Below are 17,050 nucleotides of genomic sequence, written 5' to 3' on the forward strand. Positions count from 1 at the left end.
TGCAATTGAGGAAACAAAACGTGGACTACATGACCGTTGCATAATAATTGTGCAGGTGTTAGAACAACCGCCTGGAATTCCTATGGAAGCAGCTACTGTAGCCTTCCTGAATCGGCCCGCCTCCCTTGGCAACAGGCTGGGGAGGCACCCGATTGGCCCGCTCGCAGCAGCAGTGTCACGGTCATTGGCGGGCGCTGCTGTCAATCACGGGCGACGTGGGGCCGGCACACAGCTCTATGGATACAGAACACAAGGGCAAAGGGAGAGCGCAGATTCAGTGGGCTGCGCTTTTCTACGGGATGGGGATTTAGGCAACTCCATGGCACATCCATAATGTGCATGGGCATCCCAGAATGGCAGTGTGTGTACCTTCCCACCGCATCCCACCTGCACTTCTGTTAGGTCAGACCATGTAAACCAGTTTTGCTGGATACAAAAAAAAAAAAAAAACAACAAGGATAGGGCAGCAGATTCCAATTAAATGAGATTATTGGATTGGCTGCAACAGATTAGCTTGTCTCAATCCACTACGATTGTTTTCCAGGATTTTGGAAAGGTGTGCAGTGCATTTTGCAGCTCTGGTTAAATAACCTATAGGTAAGTTGTTGTTTTTTCTTCATGTGATTGATCATGGTGTTGGTATTTTTCTGCAGTTCTGTGATAGAAGAATGTGCTAATTGGGCTATTTTCTCTGTGATCCAAATATTTGCATATGTGGATGTAATATGGAAAGGTACGTCAGCGCTGTAGGTATTGCAAGAAAACATGGGCTACGTTTTTAGCTGACATGTCGTCTCGTCTGCGCAACACAGATTGTTGTTATTCTTCTGATGAGAAATGCCTTAACATGGTCATGATCCTCATTTGAATGGCGTGTATGTATTTACAACAGGTTTGCAAATATGCAATTTGTCCTTAAATTGACCCGCCACGGTTTTCAACGCACCCCTATCGCATTTGCTGCATCAGTCGTGTTGGTCAGTCAATCAAAATGCCTCTAGTTATAGGTAGTGTGTGTGTGTGTGTGTGTGTGTGTGTGTGTGTGTGTGTGTGTGTGTGTGTGTGCGCTTCGACCTATATTATACAGTTGGTACTATGACGGACTACCCCTGTATTATGCAATAGACGTTTTGTTGTATGTATTTCTCTTTCTCTCTCTATGCTTTTCCAAATAAACTGTAAAGATAACATCACAGAATGGCACTGTTTTCTTCCCCTTCGTTGTTAAATGCAGATATTCAACTGGTTATTCTGCATCACTACCTAGCAAGTGTGTGTTTGTGTGCCGAGGGGGCACATCAGCATGAAGCTGCTCAAAATGTGACCCACTTTTCAATTATTGCAGGTCAAATGCCAATCAGCAATATCATTACATACCAATTAACGTATTGCTTGAGAAACGATATTTGAACCCACAGCAATATGTATCTTAATAAATGGCAGTGTTTATGGGTGTTATTGTGATGCATGTTCAAACTACATCAAAAGATCCGCCTTTTCTGTTTTGTATTTTCTATTTTCATTAAACACAACATCGACTTTCTTCAGCATTTGCAGAGCATTGTGTTGACTACAGAGTGTAAGTAATGGGACCTCCTGTACAAGTGACTGGAACTAAGACAATTCAGGTTGTCATAGAATATAGAGCACAGTATACGGGTATACTGAGTACAGCAAGTCAAAACTGGTACAAAGACTAGATGGAGAAGTCAGCTTTCCTGAGTTGAACCCCTGTCCAACTCCACCATCCAGAGTGACCAGCCCACTCACCAGAGTAGCCAGTGGCAGCTGCCTGTGACCATACAGGTGACAACGGAGACCTCACCCCTCTCTCCCTCATTCCAGGATATAGGCTGTAGTTCCCCACAGCCATACCTCTTTCGGAGGTGATTAACTCACCCCTCCCAAAAGTGTGTTAGGCAGGTTGTCTCCTCACTCTTCATCAATAGCTTTTGATATGCTATTGGTACAAGACTGGATATTCAGACCGTCCCCTCACCAACCTTTAGTTATGCTATTGATACCAGAGACCCCCTGTCCACTTCCTGTGAATCCACACACCACTAAACCACTAGTAAAGGTCAATCAAGCAAGGATATTTCATAACTTTGGAGCATTCAATATACACATTTAAGAACCGAACACCACCTGCAAGTAAATCTAAGGACTTATTGCTTGAGTTTGGCCATACGGCATTATTTAACTTTACATTCATAGAGGTTCTGCACTGGACAAAAAAATAACTGACCCTCCCACTAGTTACAATGGTCAGTTACTAAACATGTTGTTGGCATGTTTGTCAGAGGATTGTTCCTTCTAACTTAATTAGGACAATGTATTTTTAGCCACTGCATGCCCACTGCACTGTTAATAGTAAATAAACATGTAGACGGATTAGCACCAATAAAAACAAACCAGACCATCTTCCAGGAAATGGATATCCAATTTAAAGCTGAGACCTTTACGTTTATGAGGCACTTTTTGTGATTAAGAATAATTATTTGTCTTTATTTGACACAAACGGTTCATTGCACTTTGACAAGGCTGTCTGTTTCCCAAAACACGCACTGCCGGTCCTTGGGGACACACGTGTGGACACCAACACTAGCCAGACACTGTGGCCCCTTAACTTGTAAACAGCACAGAGAGAAGTCACGTCAATTATTGCTCAGATCAGAGTCAGTGTTACACATTTCCAACTAGAGTTGATTCATCACACAGTACTCCAAACAGCGATGACAGTTCCCTGAGGAATGTTACTTTTTTCGCTCTTCCTGTGTTTTTTAAATAGGGGGGAAAGCCCAGAGTCTGGAATGGTTGTGATAAAGATAAACAACACCCACCTTTTGTTCGTATTGCACAGTGCACTGCAGCCAAGGATACCCAAGGACCAGTTTCAGCTGAAGCAGTAATTCAATACAGGAGTTGCAGTAAGTTGCAAGAGCCATTCTGCACCAGTGCATCATGACACAACACAACTAGACCATTCAGTAATCCCTCATCCCTCATTCAGTAATTAAAAAAAAATGCTTTGTCATATCTTTTAGGTTTGTGTAACAATGGGGAGAAGGGAGAGCCATCTATTTTTGTGCTAGGCGAGTGTTTTCCCTTTTGTGGCACAACTCTTCATTTATGCAGACAGTGAATTTATGCATTGATGCCTGCAGATATGGAGAATGTGTGTCATCGTAGCCAGTGCAGCGGCATCTGAGCACTCCAGCTTCTCGGCTGCTGGAGCTGTGCCTCACACACGGCTGAGCCGATGGGGTTGTGGATAGTTTTTAACCCTTTACAGGATCGATCTGTTATCAGCCAGCTATGCACTGTAATCTAGATGCAGTGTATTTGTAAATCTGTTTATTTCTCATACTAGACATCCTTCATCAAGGCAAGTACTGGCTTTTTTGGACAAACCCTTTGAGAATTTGAAAGGCTGGATTTGTTTTCCTTCAATGCCTAAAGACAATTCTTCAATGCAAAAATAAGGTGCTGCTTATGTCAGCCCAAAGTGAAAACCTTCTACTGTGAGCATACTGGACTGTCTTAATTTGGGGACAGGGTGTCTTAGCATGCATCAACCCAACTTGCTCAGATTTACACTGTAGTATGTTAGTGCTGTTGTGCAGAAAGATTCATTTTTATCAGCTGAAATAACTGTAGGGCATATTGCTGAAGCTTTGTATAGCTTTGTATTGTGGCGTTTCTGTGGTGCAGTACCTGGAGCTAGCTTGCCGGAGAAATGCTAATTATTCCCACAGCTGCAGTGTACCATAGCTGGGATCCCTCTGTTCCTGATCCTCGTGATTGCTCTGAGGCACTGTCCCAGCCAAGTCCCCTGTGGTACATGCAGAAACTGCCGATTGATCACAGTAACCTTCAAGTCAGTCGCCCCTGAACACTTTCAAGGAGGCGGGCTATTAAAGCACTAACACAATGCCCACCGGCCTGCAAATGCACAGACTGACAGGCTGCCAAGAACAGAAGATTATTGGGCATTTCGAGCTCTGCATTTGTTGTTCCCCAAACAATTCGTCAGCGTCAGCATTCTTATTGAGATAGATAGAGAGAGAGAGAGAGAGAAACTGTCTACTGTCAGCACACTGCCTCTTTTAGGCGGCGAGCCATAATCTTGGGTTTAATTATGTAACAAAAATTGTGGATCTCTGTGTAATCCCTAAAAAGAGACCTTCATGGCACACTTGCAATAGATACACCTGCACAGTAAGGATGGTAATCTTCTCGAAGAATTAAGAACTAGTTAAAATGCATGAGCCTGTAATCCCAGTTTGAAAACGGCTGAAATCCTATATGCAAATATAAAAGTGCAAAAGCTTCACTTCTTCCAGTTGTGTAACATTTTTTTTCTCTGCAACTTGGCTCAATCAATAGAGTCTAATCCTAACATGGCAGCACCCAGATCATAATGGTTATTTACATTTCACATCAATGAAGATCTTCCTAGAGCATTTGCAAGTAATGGGCAAATAAATTCACACATGGTACGCCAATTTTTTTTGGAAAACCCCACATTTTGCGGATGTCTTTGGCAGCCTTCACCTACCTACATACAGGGAACATTTATACTGAACAGCCTGTTAAATATTGCAGTTGCTGGGAGTCCCCTGTGTGTGTGGTGCAGCCATTACTTATTCATTGGGACCATGGATCCTTGTTGTTTTCAGCTTGTAAAATATCACCTACTTTGTTACCACTTCACAATACCTTTTTTGAAGCCCCGTGCCATGCTATTGTCAGTCCAGTTTCATACAGACACCCAAGCTCCTTCTTCGATGTAGAGATGACAAGTTAAAATATTGATTGGTCCCAGCATTGGTTTCAATAATGTAATTAGCTTGAGACAGAATGAACTCTTACTTAGGCCAAGCACCTTTCCCAGAATTCCCTGATGCACTTCGGTTGTAGACCTGTTCATCGAAAACGAGATTTGGAAGTTTCTGAACAAGGAAACCCTTAAAAGGAAATCTCGCTGCAGCATTTGAAATGGATTGATCAGCCTTGCCTGTCAATGGCATTAACCATTTGATTTGATCTCATATTGTTTTTATTAAAGCCAAGATTGCACTTAATGGGGGATTCCCTTGTTCAGTCATAGCAGCAGTAGTTATATTGCTTTTAAATGCACTTAAAAAGAAGACGAAGAAACACTCATTAAGAAGAGAGTGCTATGAGGCAGATTGCTTTTTATGTATGTGATGATACGGGCAGGGCTTTGGCAATGCTTTGAAAGACTGCCAGGGGAAGACTCTGTTTAACTTCTAATGGGCAGAAGAGTGCCAATTATAAGTGAGAGGGTCAGGGCACCCTGGGGCTATCCTGCAGCCCGGTCACCGCTGGGAATTCGAGAGCACTTAGATGAAAGGAAAATACATGCATTGCTGGATCTTCGCTGAGAGTTTAGGCCGATAATCTTGCTATATGTTCAATAGAAGTATTGATGGATGCTCCACACAATATTTAGTATGTATAGTCTGGTAAGGACCAGCAAGGAGGAGTCTGGGGGACATTTGTCCTTCGCCACAGCATTCCCTGAAGACCACTTAAGTCTTTTTTTTTTTTCCACCACCACACTGGATATAAATGTACACTTAGAGTACTGTAGATGATAGTCAATTGAGTCGTGAGAGCCCTTACAACCCTATAGGGATTCCAACAGATTATACTGTTATTATTATTTGTCCATTGTCTTTATCCAAGGGGACTCCATTTAAAACACAATCGCAATATAAACTTAAAGTGGTCTGTACATGCAGGTTTTCTTTTACAAAAGCTATAGTGAAGTGGTTTAATAAAAGTGATGGTAAAGTGATATTTGTAATCTCTTTGGATTGAGCCTTATGCAAGACAGCAGCTACTCATTTGTTATTGGATGCATTGTAAAGATAGACAATGATTCCTGGAGGAGGAAATGTTGGAATGTGCTTAAAAATACCGTAAACATTTTCAAAAGACATTTCAGACAGTAGTATTTCATAAGTAACTCCTGTACCACATTTCTACGTGGGGTAAAAGGCCCCCATTCTGGTGACAGATGCACAAACTCACACACACAGTATATATATATAAGTTGTATTTGACGTCACGACAAGACCTTGGTTCCACTCAGGGTTTGTTGTGTATGCAGTGCCGAATATTAATAATGTAGAGACATCGTTGCTCTGGTTTTTAAATAATAAATAAAGCTGGCGAGAGGAGTGGAAGAGGCTGAAGTGGAAAGGGAGGGGGTTTGAGGGTGTGTAGAGAAGGAGTGGTCCAGGAACAAACCTTAGTCTCCTTCAGTGGCTGGCCAATGTATCTGCGTCTGTGTTGGTCTTAAAGAGACCTTGGGGATGAATGCCAGGGAGGAATCTTTTGGGTTGTGTTTGTAGGACAGAGAGTTTTAAAAGTGAAGGGTTGCCAGAGCAGAAGGGTCATTTTAACTCTTCACAGGCCCAGTCACCTCTTAACACCTGGGCACAAGTGTTGTGATTTTAACCCACACCATCCACTGGCCAGAAAAACATGTGACATTGAAGACACAGATGCAAAAAGGAGCTCTGGGATTGAATGAATTGTGAGGGAAGACCAGAATATAGATACTATCAGGTGAGCTACACATTTTCAACAGGAGGGGAGTGCCATCTTGGTAAGGTCATGGTGCTACTCTTCATTGGAGCAGATCACTTCCAGATTAGTGAGAAGATGGTACCAATTCATATGAAAAGCAAGGCAATCAAATAAATAACCAGATTGAAAAAAGGGAAGAAATCATTCTACTAGCGGTAAGGTTGTAAGAGGATCACAAAATAGTGCCAGTCAGGATTCAGCCACCATGCGTTCATATTTTGAGCACCGCGAGGCAATCAGATGGAGGATTAGTCCCGCAGAGCGATGCTGGGTGAGGGATTGGAAACTGAAGGATTCTGGGGGATTTAGGGGCTGATCTAAGACGCCACTGTTTTTATTTCATTCCTACCCCCTGTTGCAGAAGCACAACTCACTCTGGATTAAACCAGCCCTGGAGTCTAGTTCAAGGGTGGCTACAACAAAAATGAAGTTATTTATTCCCTTTCTATAAACTGATTGTTGGTGTCCTGCAGCAAGACACCCAGGGCTGACATGTGCAGAAGACTTTTCTGCGGGATCTTGGGTTGGAGGGGGAGGTCTGTTAGAGATGTAAGGGAAACCATACAGAGAAGTCTTGGTGCCCGTCTTTGGACCTTCAGTGTGAGCAGTGAGGTGGGGAGGCAGAGAGAGATAATCCCACTACAGTCGGCCGCAAGAGAGCAGACTAATGCAGAAGGGTCTCGGAGAGGATTGAACTGAGATTGAAAAGAGCTTCAGCCTGGCAGGTTGGAAGCCAAGACCGTGCCGCTTAGCCATCTGGGTGGGAGGAAGTGATAGGGTCCTCAGTTCACTAGAGCATAGTAACTCTTGTGGGGGGCACCTGCAGTCCTATGTGGTCTTCCTTGCTGCTTCTATGTCTGTCTGAAGAAATATTGCATATGCTAGTACACAAGTAACTTAACTCATTAAAATGTACATATTTTTGAAGGTGTTCATTGTCATTCCCCCATATTAAGCAGTCCAGATTCACCCACACTGTATCAACTCTGAAAATCCCAGTCTGGCATAAATGGGTTTATGGAATTGAGATATTTCCCCAATGTTGTTGCTCATGTACATTTGTATGTATTGCTTTTTTGGGGTTGGGATTCTGACCTCCATTTTCAAAGATGAAAGGTAATAAATTAACTAAAAACAAGCAAACTAATTCCTACTTTCTATAGTGTTGCTTAGCCAGATGGCGTTACATAACTCCTGACTTCATGTAAGACATCTGCAGAGGGAAAGCATTCCAGTCTGTCCTCCTCAACAAAGAAGCACAAAGCTTCTGATTAAACTCATATTTTTACGGGAAACATTTAAAAAGCCAAAACACTTCTGATTAAACTCATCTTTTCACTGGAAACATTTAAAAAGCCAACTTCTGATGAACAGCATTATTTATTATTAATATTATTATTTAGCACCACCTGTTGTTCAGCTGTTCATTTATGACACATTTCCTTTGCGTGTGAGTGTGCATGTGCGTGTGTGTGCGTGTGCATGCATGTATGTTTGTTCACAACTTCACACTATTTGGCATTTTTAAGTCTAGTGCAATCCCAGATTGGCAGATGGCAGTGTGGAGTAGTGGTCAGGGCTCTGAACTCTAGAGTGGAGGGTTGTGGGTTCACCCTTGAGTAAGGTACTTTACCTAAATTGCTCCAGTAAATGCCCAGCTGTATAAATGGGTACAAATGTAAAAATAATGTGATATGTTGTAACAATTGTAAGTCACCCTGGATAAGGGTGTCTGATAAGAAATCAGGTATTTGAGACTTAATGCTGTTTCTAACTAGAATGTATGAAGCAAACATGCATTGTATAGAATAATTATATATATATATATATATATTATGAGAGAGGATTATATAATTTATATACACTGTATATATTCATTAATTTGATGTCAATTTGAATTTTGAAAGCTGGCTGCATGTATTAGAAATTGAGTCAAGTTAAGGAATATTCTTTGTAGAAAAATGTGATTTCATGGAGCCACTGCTTGATTGTGGGGGAAATGGGATTTTGCTGCTAGTTCTGTTTCTCCATTTAGAAGCTCTGAATGAAGATCTTTAATCGGCAAGCCTGTCTATTGTCACGGCAACGGAAAAAAAGGAAAGAAACCAACAGCCAAATTACAGATTCCCAGTGAGGAACCTGACAGTATAATAACAGGCTTCAAAATATGGGACACACTGTTACAAAATGTTACCGTTTTCCTTTTCCGGGGTGGGGGGGGCAGGCAAACTGAATTGCTGATTGCTATTTTTAATCATTCAGCTTTCCACGAGCTTGTCCACACTCCTGGTGCCTGCTACAGGTGAACCCCCTGCCCAAAAGTAATAATTCTGACCTTAACAGAACAGCTGCATAATGCTAGGAGATTTAAAAGCCAAAACAGATTATAAACAAATAAATGACCAGGGCCATTGAATTGAGTTGTTTTCCTGCCACTGACCCATTTAGTGCAGTAAGCATCCACCTTAAATTAAACAGCCTGCTTAGTCATATCTTATATAACCACTTGCTTTGCAGTTTTGACGATATTAAACCTACTGACACTGTTGGCATATAAAACTGATTTGTTCACAATGTCTATTTATGTCTATTTATTGGATGGTGAAGGATTATGTATTTAAAATCATAAACCTAATACTAATCCTAAAACCTAATAGTATACTTATAAATACATCTTATGCAGTATGTAAGGTGTCAACATTATTGGAATTGAAGATGCAGTATGATTAAATATTGGGTATGCTAGTACACAAGTAACTTAAAAATATACATATTGTTGAATGTGTTCAGTGTCATTCCCCCATATTAAGCAGTCCAGATTCACCCACACTGTATCAGAAGGTTAAACTCTGATTAAGTCTCGCTCTGGCATAAATGGATTTATGGATTTCCCCAAAGTTGTTGCTCATGTACATTTGTATGTATTGCTTCATTGGGGTTGGGATGCTGACTTCCATTTTCAAAGATGAAAGGTATTAAATGAACTAAAAACAAACCAACTAACCCAACTACTTTCTATAGTGTTGTGGAGCCAGATGGCGTTACATAACTCCTGACTTCATGTAAGACATCAGCAGAGGGAGAGCATTCCAGTCTGTCCTCCTTAACCAAGAAGCACATCTATATTTACAACTTGTGATACAAAACACATCCATTTGGGAACACTAGAGCTCTGTCATGAGCCCTCAATGTGCATTACCCATTTGGCACTGGCTACTCTGTGAAAATCTCATGAGTTTCTGTTTAGTAAGTGGAAGAGTCCATCTACAGTACAGTAGGCCTGTGTCTATTTCCGTTGCACTGTGCTATAACTGGCTGTGGCCCTTAATACACTGGAGTTCGCAGGGAGGTGGACGTATGATTCTGTGACTTATCTTCAAAGCCTCCTCTGAGTTTATACATGTGAAGCAAGAACCTCATACCCAGGTTTTGGAAACATATATTGTGTCCTGATATTGTTCACTTCTAGTTCTGAAGAGCTTCAGGCCTGTTTGTTTTGTAAAATAAACAATGGCTAAAGTAATCACAAGCAGGGGCTCTTGAACCTTTGTTTGCTGACTACTTGAATCTTGGGGAAGATCTTCACAGTTCAAATAAACCGTGTAACCGAACTAAATAAATCAAATGAACAGTAACCACGTGCTTCCCTTTCTGTGTTTTAGTGGGATTGGTGAGGTTTTAAAGCACGTTGATACATTTATTTTCATATAAAGACAAGAAAAGAGGCTTGTGAAGAAATTCATGTAGATACACACCTAACTCCAAAGTTAGTTTTCCCGCTTTTCCAGTTAGTTAAAGAAAACTGAAAGAGCTGTCTGGGAACTGGGAATTGGGAGCAAAAATGAATAAATGAAAAAAAATGTATGACTCCAGATGATTTATGGATGAGGATTTTGTTCTGCGGCAGTGAGGCATGTTGGAATGGAGCAGCGTGCGTCTCGGAGGATTAGCAGTTAGGATCACAAGCCACCATTTAACTACTGTTTCTTAACCCCAAACAAAAAAAAAAAGTACTGGGGTGCTGAGCTGACAACGACCAGAAAATAAACTGGTCCGGTTTCATGCTTAAAATGGATTATATATAGAATGATTGTTTGGTGAGGTTTATGAAGCAAATCTGAAAAAAAAAGTTTAATGCTAATGAAATCTATCCCATTATGTTTGTAAGCTTGCATTGCAGGGCTGCACAGCTGTGTGTAGGTTAGATGGAAACTCCCCATAAACACCCTCTGTAAAGCTCCTGGTGTAATCTGCCCGACTGCTGGGCCTTTGTCCTCATACAGGCTGCAGACAGTCAACACCTCTGCTCCCTACCAGCTGGACAGCTCAGGGGTGGGGCTTAATAAGATCCATCTTGGGTGAGGGGCTTAATAAGATCCAGTCCTTTTATCTGAGCAAAAAGCGTGCTGCTCGGGTGGACGGGCATTAGTGCTGTATTGATTTTTCATTTGAAATTTGAAAACACAAAGGGTGTTTCTCAAACCTACAATAGCACTTATTAGCATGTTATTTTGGGTAGTGTAGTCCAAGGTTTGTTTTAATTGAGGTCTGTGACACCTGCTGATGAAAGGTCTTGCTTTCCATTTCAAAGAGGGCTTGACAGGACAGGAAACATCTAGCTCCCTGCTTTCTTTAGCCTCCCCTCACATGAACTCCACTGATCCCAAAACACCCAAGGGGTGATTTGAGGACAGCAGCCCTTACTGATGTGTTGGCTCTTCTTGCTTGCCTGATCCTTTCTTCATCCTTTGCTCAGTGCATTAAGCCATCACTCACTAAGTGCGCTGCTGCAGCAATTTTAGACTTCCCCCGCGTCTGCAGCAAAAATGGAAAGGTTCACTGTGTTCCATTCTACGCACATTAAATTCTATTTTAACATCTACGGATAAATGAAAACTACGAATATAACGGATAAAACTGGCATTCGAAGGTGTAAACTACTTTAAGAGCTTCAGTAAGAAAGGGTTTGGTTCAATGTCAGTTTTTCATTTTCCAAATAATTGGTTTTATCTGTTGATTGCCCAATATCATTTCATGGCTTTACTGGAAAATGTATTCCCTGCTCTTTCCTCCCCCAAAGTCATACAGGATGTTAATGAAACCATACCTGTGTCCCGCAGGAGTGAGCCATGCTGACAAGCATCACAGACGGGATCCTGTGCTGCCTGACCGGGAAGTCTGCCAACGTGGTGGTACCCATCGAGAGCTCTGAGCCCAGCGATGGCTACGAGTTCGTGGAGGTGAAGCCGGGGCGGGTGCTGCGGGTGAGGCACATTGTCCCGGAGCGGCACCCGGGGGACGAAGAGGTGGTGGACCAGGCTCCCGGCCAGGGTGGCACCGTGCACTGCAAACGCAAGATCACGGTGTACCGCAACGGGCAGCTGGTCATCGAGAACCTGGGCGACGTGGTGCGTTCCGAGATCCTGCACTGCCAGAACGGGAACACGGAGCCCAGCAGCACAGTGGAGGTGGAGCTCTCTGACTACAACAGCGCCGCCACCTCCACCCCCATTCCTGACCCAAAGTCTGCATCCCCAGCCCCTGGCCAGCAACGCCGCCGCCGCCGCAAACCCAAGCGCACAGTGATGATCGACTGCGACCGCAAGATCTCCAGCTGCAAGGGCACCCACACGGACGTGGCTCTCTTCTTCATCCACGGCGTGGGTGGCTCCATGGACATCTGGGGCAGCCAGCTGGACTTCTTCTCCCGTCTGGGCTACGAGGTCATCGCCCCCGACCTGGCTGGTCACGGTGCCAGCTCCTCTCCCCAGATCGCCGCTGCCTACACCTTCTACGCCCTGGCTGAGGACTTGAGGTCCATCTTCAAGCGTTACGCCCGCCGACGAAACATTCTCATTGGTCACTCCTACGGGTCAGTAAAGTGTGTGTCTGTTTTGTCAGATACTGTTGTCTTCTTTCACACCCAGCTGCCTGTCTCTGGTGGCGAGTATGCGTGTCTGTCATCAGAGTACTTTACCGTAACAAGATTTTAAGATAATATCCGGTCAAAAGGTATTAGAAAGATGTGGAGTTCTGGGGTCCATGCAGTTTTATTTACTATGTAAGTAATTCTTCTTGCCTCCTGTTGGAGCAGCCTTCCCTTATTTCTCCATCTCTGTCTGGTTTCAGGGTGTCATTCTGCACGTTCCTTGCCCACGAATATCCAGAGCAGGTCCACAAAGTGGTGATGATCAATGGCGGGGGTCCCACTGCCCTGGAGCCCAGCCTCTGCTCAATCTTCAACCTGCCCACCTGCGTCCTTCACTGCCTGTCCCCCTGCCTGGCATGGAGCTTCCTCAAGTAAGAAACGCATCCATTCTATTGTGGTTGTACACCAAAATACCTGTGAGGACAATGGAGAAAGTAAATGCTGTTTATTGTAATTATTTAGTATTCCTGGAGACTTCATACTAACCAGGTCACAGAAACCCATAACCATTTGTTGACCTTTCTAAAGTCTTGCATATATTTGGTAACTAAAACATGCCTGTGGCAAGATGCCATATGGTTTTGGACAAAATGTCAGTGTCATGTCATTTTCCTGCATTTCTTGGCAGCATTTCTGATTGTGTAACATATTGCCCGCACTCAATTCCTGCGAACTCATGACCCAGCCCAGTTGGTTAACGGTACCTTGTGTGTGTCTTACCCATTAGAGCGGCTTTTGCCCGTCAAGGTGCCAAGGAGAAGCAGCTGCTGAAGGAGGGCAATGCCTTCAACGTGTCATCCTTTGTGCTGCGGGCCATGATGAGTGGGCAGTACTGGCCAGAGGGGGACGAGGTGTACCACGCCGAGCTTACCGTGCCCATCCTGCTGGTCCATGGCATGCACGATAAGTTTGTGCCCATCGAGGAGGATCAGCGCATGGCAGAGGTACCTAGGGAAATGGGAACTAGTATGTTACTGTACCGATCAAAAAACAAGCACTACCCTTACTCATCAGTAAACCACTAAGCAACTTTTCAGCTCTACTTCACTGTGGTAATCTATATAGTATGTCTTGACACCATCACAAATTCTTTTAATTTAAATAATGGAATATCTCTTAATATTCACATCTCCACTTTGCAGTAATGCCCTCTATTGAGGTCCTCTTGGTCTTAGTGTTCCACTCACCGGTTGCTGTCCCATCCTCCCCTTTGCAGATCCTCCTGATCGCCTTCCTGAAAGTGATCGATGAAGGGAGTCACATGGTGATGATGGAGTGCCCGGAGACGGTCAACACACTCCTGCACGAGTTCTTCCTGTGGGAGCCTGACCTTCCCCCCAGCACATCCCCGCCTACCCAGGACAATCCCCCGCTTCCTGACAAGACTCCTCCCACTGCTGAAACAGCCCCGCCCCCTCCAGAGAACAAGGCCCAGAACAAGTAGCCAATGGGAGCCTTTTTATTTTGCAACCAAAGTGAACCAATCCAAGGGCTTGTTCCATGGCTGGCTGTGGTGGGTGCTGTCTGCCCACAGTGCTGAGAGCTGTTTTTAAGAGCCAAGGGGGCCACCAGGGGCTCCGAGCTTGAGTCTGGTCGAGTGTCTGGGATTTCCTACGAGCGCAAAAGAAAGAGAGAAAGAAAGGAGGAAAGGAAGCCAATCAAAGGGGGAAAATAAAATACATTTTTATCAAAATAAGTCAAGGCAGCTATGGAGATGGTTAAAATGTTCTATGCCACACTTCCCAAAGAACTTCCTTCCTATTGGATCTTCACGTCATTTCTCACAGAGTGAACTGGAGTCCAAGAGTTACTCTTTCTTTCTTTGGGGACCCACGTATGGTTGGTAGTCTGTGAGAGTGGGTTGGTAAGTTTGCTTAGGAAAAAAGGGCAGGTGAGAGCATCAGGTGTGCCGGTTTCAGGGTGGGGAGACTGCGGTCTCTGTCCTGACCCTCTGTTGGCTTGTAGATGCTTCTGAATGTGGAGGTCCTTGAGGTTCAGGTCACTAACGATACCCCATTTCCCATTTAAAAGGCTGGTTTTACACCCTGTCAAGTCAAATGCACTGCACATTCCAGGGAAGTGTTCCTCATGTTTTGATTTGATTCACTGAAATTGAGACCAATTAAATTGCTCAGGTCACTCTCCTCTCTCTAACGAGGAGAGTACAGGAAGTACTCCTTTATTAATTGGGAATTCTAAAATGGTAAACTCTCTTATTTGTTGACGAAGCACAAGATGGCGCTTGTCTACTTGTACCGTTGAATTTTCCTCCCCTTTCAAAGGCGGCGGCAAATTCAAACTTGCAGAGTGAACTCTTATTTGCTGCATATGGAATATCTAAGAATGCATGAAGTGGTGAATAAAAGTAATTATTTGTGCTTCCACCATAACAGGAAGCTTTTTTGGCATTTAAAGTAACAAGTAATTTAGAAACTCTACCCAAAAATCATACTTTTTTTTTTTTTTTTTTAATGCAGACATCTATCAGACTCCGGTTCAGTCATTATTCTTCACGTCATACCAAGAGTTCAGTATTAGAAGTCATCTTCATTCTTCCTTAACCAAATGTCTGACAATCAATCGGTAGCAAATACTGCATGGTAGAAATGGAGTTGAACCCCACCTCAATGTATTAATCAAACTTGCGCGGTGGAAACATAAACCCCAGGGGTGGTTTGAAGGGGCAGTGCTGAACACGAAGGGGTGCGTCAATGCAGAGATAAGAAGTGCAATCTTTCCTCCTTGACCTGTTTTGCTGAAACAAAAGAGGGTTTTGCAAATGCAGCGGAGGCCAAGTATGTTCTCAAATGAAAAATGTGTTTGTGATTTAAAATGCTTTGTTTTTATATATATCTCTCTCTCTCTCTCTCTATTATATATATATATATATATATATATATATATATATATATATATATATATAATAAAGACACATACAGAATCTTACAATGGACACCAGAAACATGGTCTACCTGAGTAGGTTTTGTAAGAGAAGGATCAGTTGGTTTCTGAAAAAACTTTTGAACTCGATGGTGCTGTCACTGTATTCTGATTCCCCAAAGCCAATCACGAATAAACCTGAAAAGAGGGCTCATCTCCACACCTTGATACAGAAGGAATTAGTATTTTTCTTAGAAATTAGACGCCCAACGTTGTTAAAGAAGTAGATTTGCAACAAAACTTCTGAAAGAGTTGATTTGGCATCCAGATTGTTTTTGTCTGACTTTTTGACACCTTCACTCCCTCGTTTTTCTTCACTAAGTACGATAAATGAGTGGCTACGGCAAGCATAGGTCTCACTGTATTCTCTGCAGACTATCCGATTGCCACTTCTGGGACCAAAAGGGCTGATACTCCTCTAAAGGAGCTTGGCAAAATCCTCCCATCATGTAAATCCTGGGTCCGAGTTGGTGCTTCCCCTTTCTTTGTGAAGAATCAAAAACATGGCCACATCCATAGAGCCCAGAATGCAACAGCAGCCTCGTCTGATACACGTCGCATTTTCTCTAGATGCGACCTTTGCGTGCATTCAGGGGAAAAACACCGGCTTCAGAAACACACCTGAACATGCCTGAGCGTGCCCAGTCTCGCAAGGGTAGATACATTTCTGGTGTCCCTTGTGTATCCCATAAAATCATTGTGTTAAGCAATGTCAGTGTACTGTACTGTATATAGCTTTGCTGTTTCGTCCATGTTATCTGTAGTTCCAGAGCTCCTCTACCTTATATTGCAGATGGGCAGTGAGCTGTGAATTTTTGCAGGAGTCTCTCCTGTCTTTTAGACTGTTACACGGGCAGCCAGTGGGGACAGGACCATGTGCTCTGGACTCTGCCACACTTCAGACTTCCAAAATCAGCCACCTCTACTCACTTTGTCAGTTTTTCTGCACCTCCTTTTTATTATTTACATACAGCATACCTTCAGAAAGAAAGCAATATTTTTCATATTACAGAGGGTAATTAAACAAAACGAATGGCAATTTACCAAAGCTGCACTGGGGGGCGTGGACAAAAATATAGATATATATTGACACTTGCAATGACACATATCCTAGTTCTAGCAGGGTCGCATCTTCAAGATAAAGGCAATTGAAGCATTGATGATCAGTGTTATTTGGACTGAGGTTTGCAAAGTCAAGGGATAATATGATGGTGCTAAATACACCTTCCTTAATGTCAAAGGCAACAGATATTAATATAAGCAGTTATCAAGGGCCTTTATAAGCCTCTCATTAAAAAAACATCAAATCCATGTACTGCAGAAACATCAGGTTAGATACATTATTTAAGATTTAAAAATAAATCAAATCAAACCTCAAATTCAAAATCGAATTGGCCCAGTTTACTGCAGGAAAATAACCAAGTCTGTATAATCAATTATCCAGGTACAAAATTATCAAGTGATCAAGCTTTTTAATTGAAATCACCTTTGAAATCTTTCTAAAACACATACAATAAAAATAAAACATAAAAAAACTAAATATAGGCTATAACAGTG

The 17,050-nt window shown here is 42.9% G+C and overlaps 1 protein-coding gene across 1 annotated transcript; it reads left to right on the forward strand.

Annotated features, from left to right (window-relative positions):
- The first annotated feature begins 290 nt into the window (after positions 1–290).
- On the forward strand, positions 291–17,045 carry abhd8b (abhydrolase domain containing 8b). Its single transcript, XM_066695386.1, has 5 exons — positions 291–597; positions 11,745–12,496; positions 12,754–12,924; positions 13,281–13,497; positions 13,770–17,045. Exons 2-5 carry the CDS (start codon positions 11,754–11,756, stop codon positions 13,995–13,997), a joined length of 1,359 nt encoding a protein of 452 aa, XP_066551483.1. The 5' UTR covers positions 291–597; positions 11,745–11,753; the 3' UTR covers positions 13,998–17,045.
- The last annotated feature ends 5 nt before the right edge of the window (positions 17,046–17,050 follow it).

This window comes from Amia ocellicauda, chromosome 22 (assembly GCF_036373705.1).
Source record: "Amia ocellicauda isolate fAmiCal2 chromosome 22, fAmiCal2.hap1, whole genome shotgun sequence".
In the NCBI taxonomy this organism is placed as follows: Eukaryota; Metazoa; Chordata; class Actinopteri; order Amiiformes; family Amiidae; genus Amia; species Amia ocellicauda.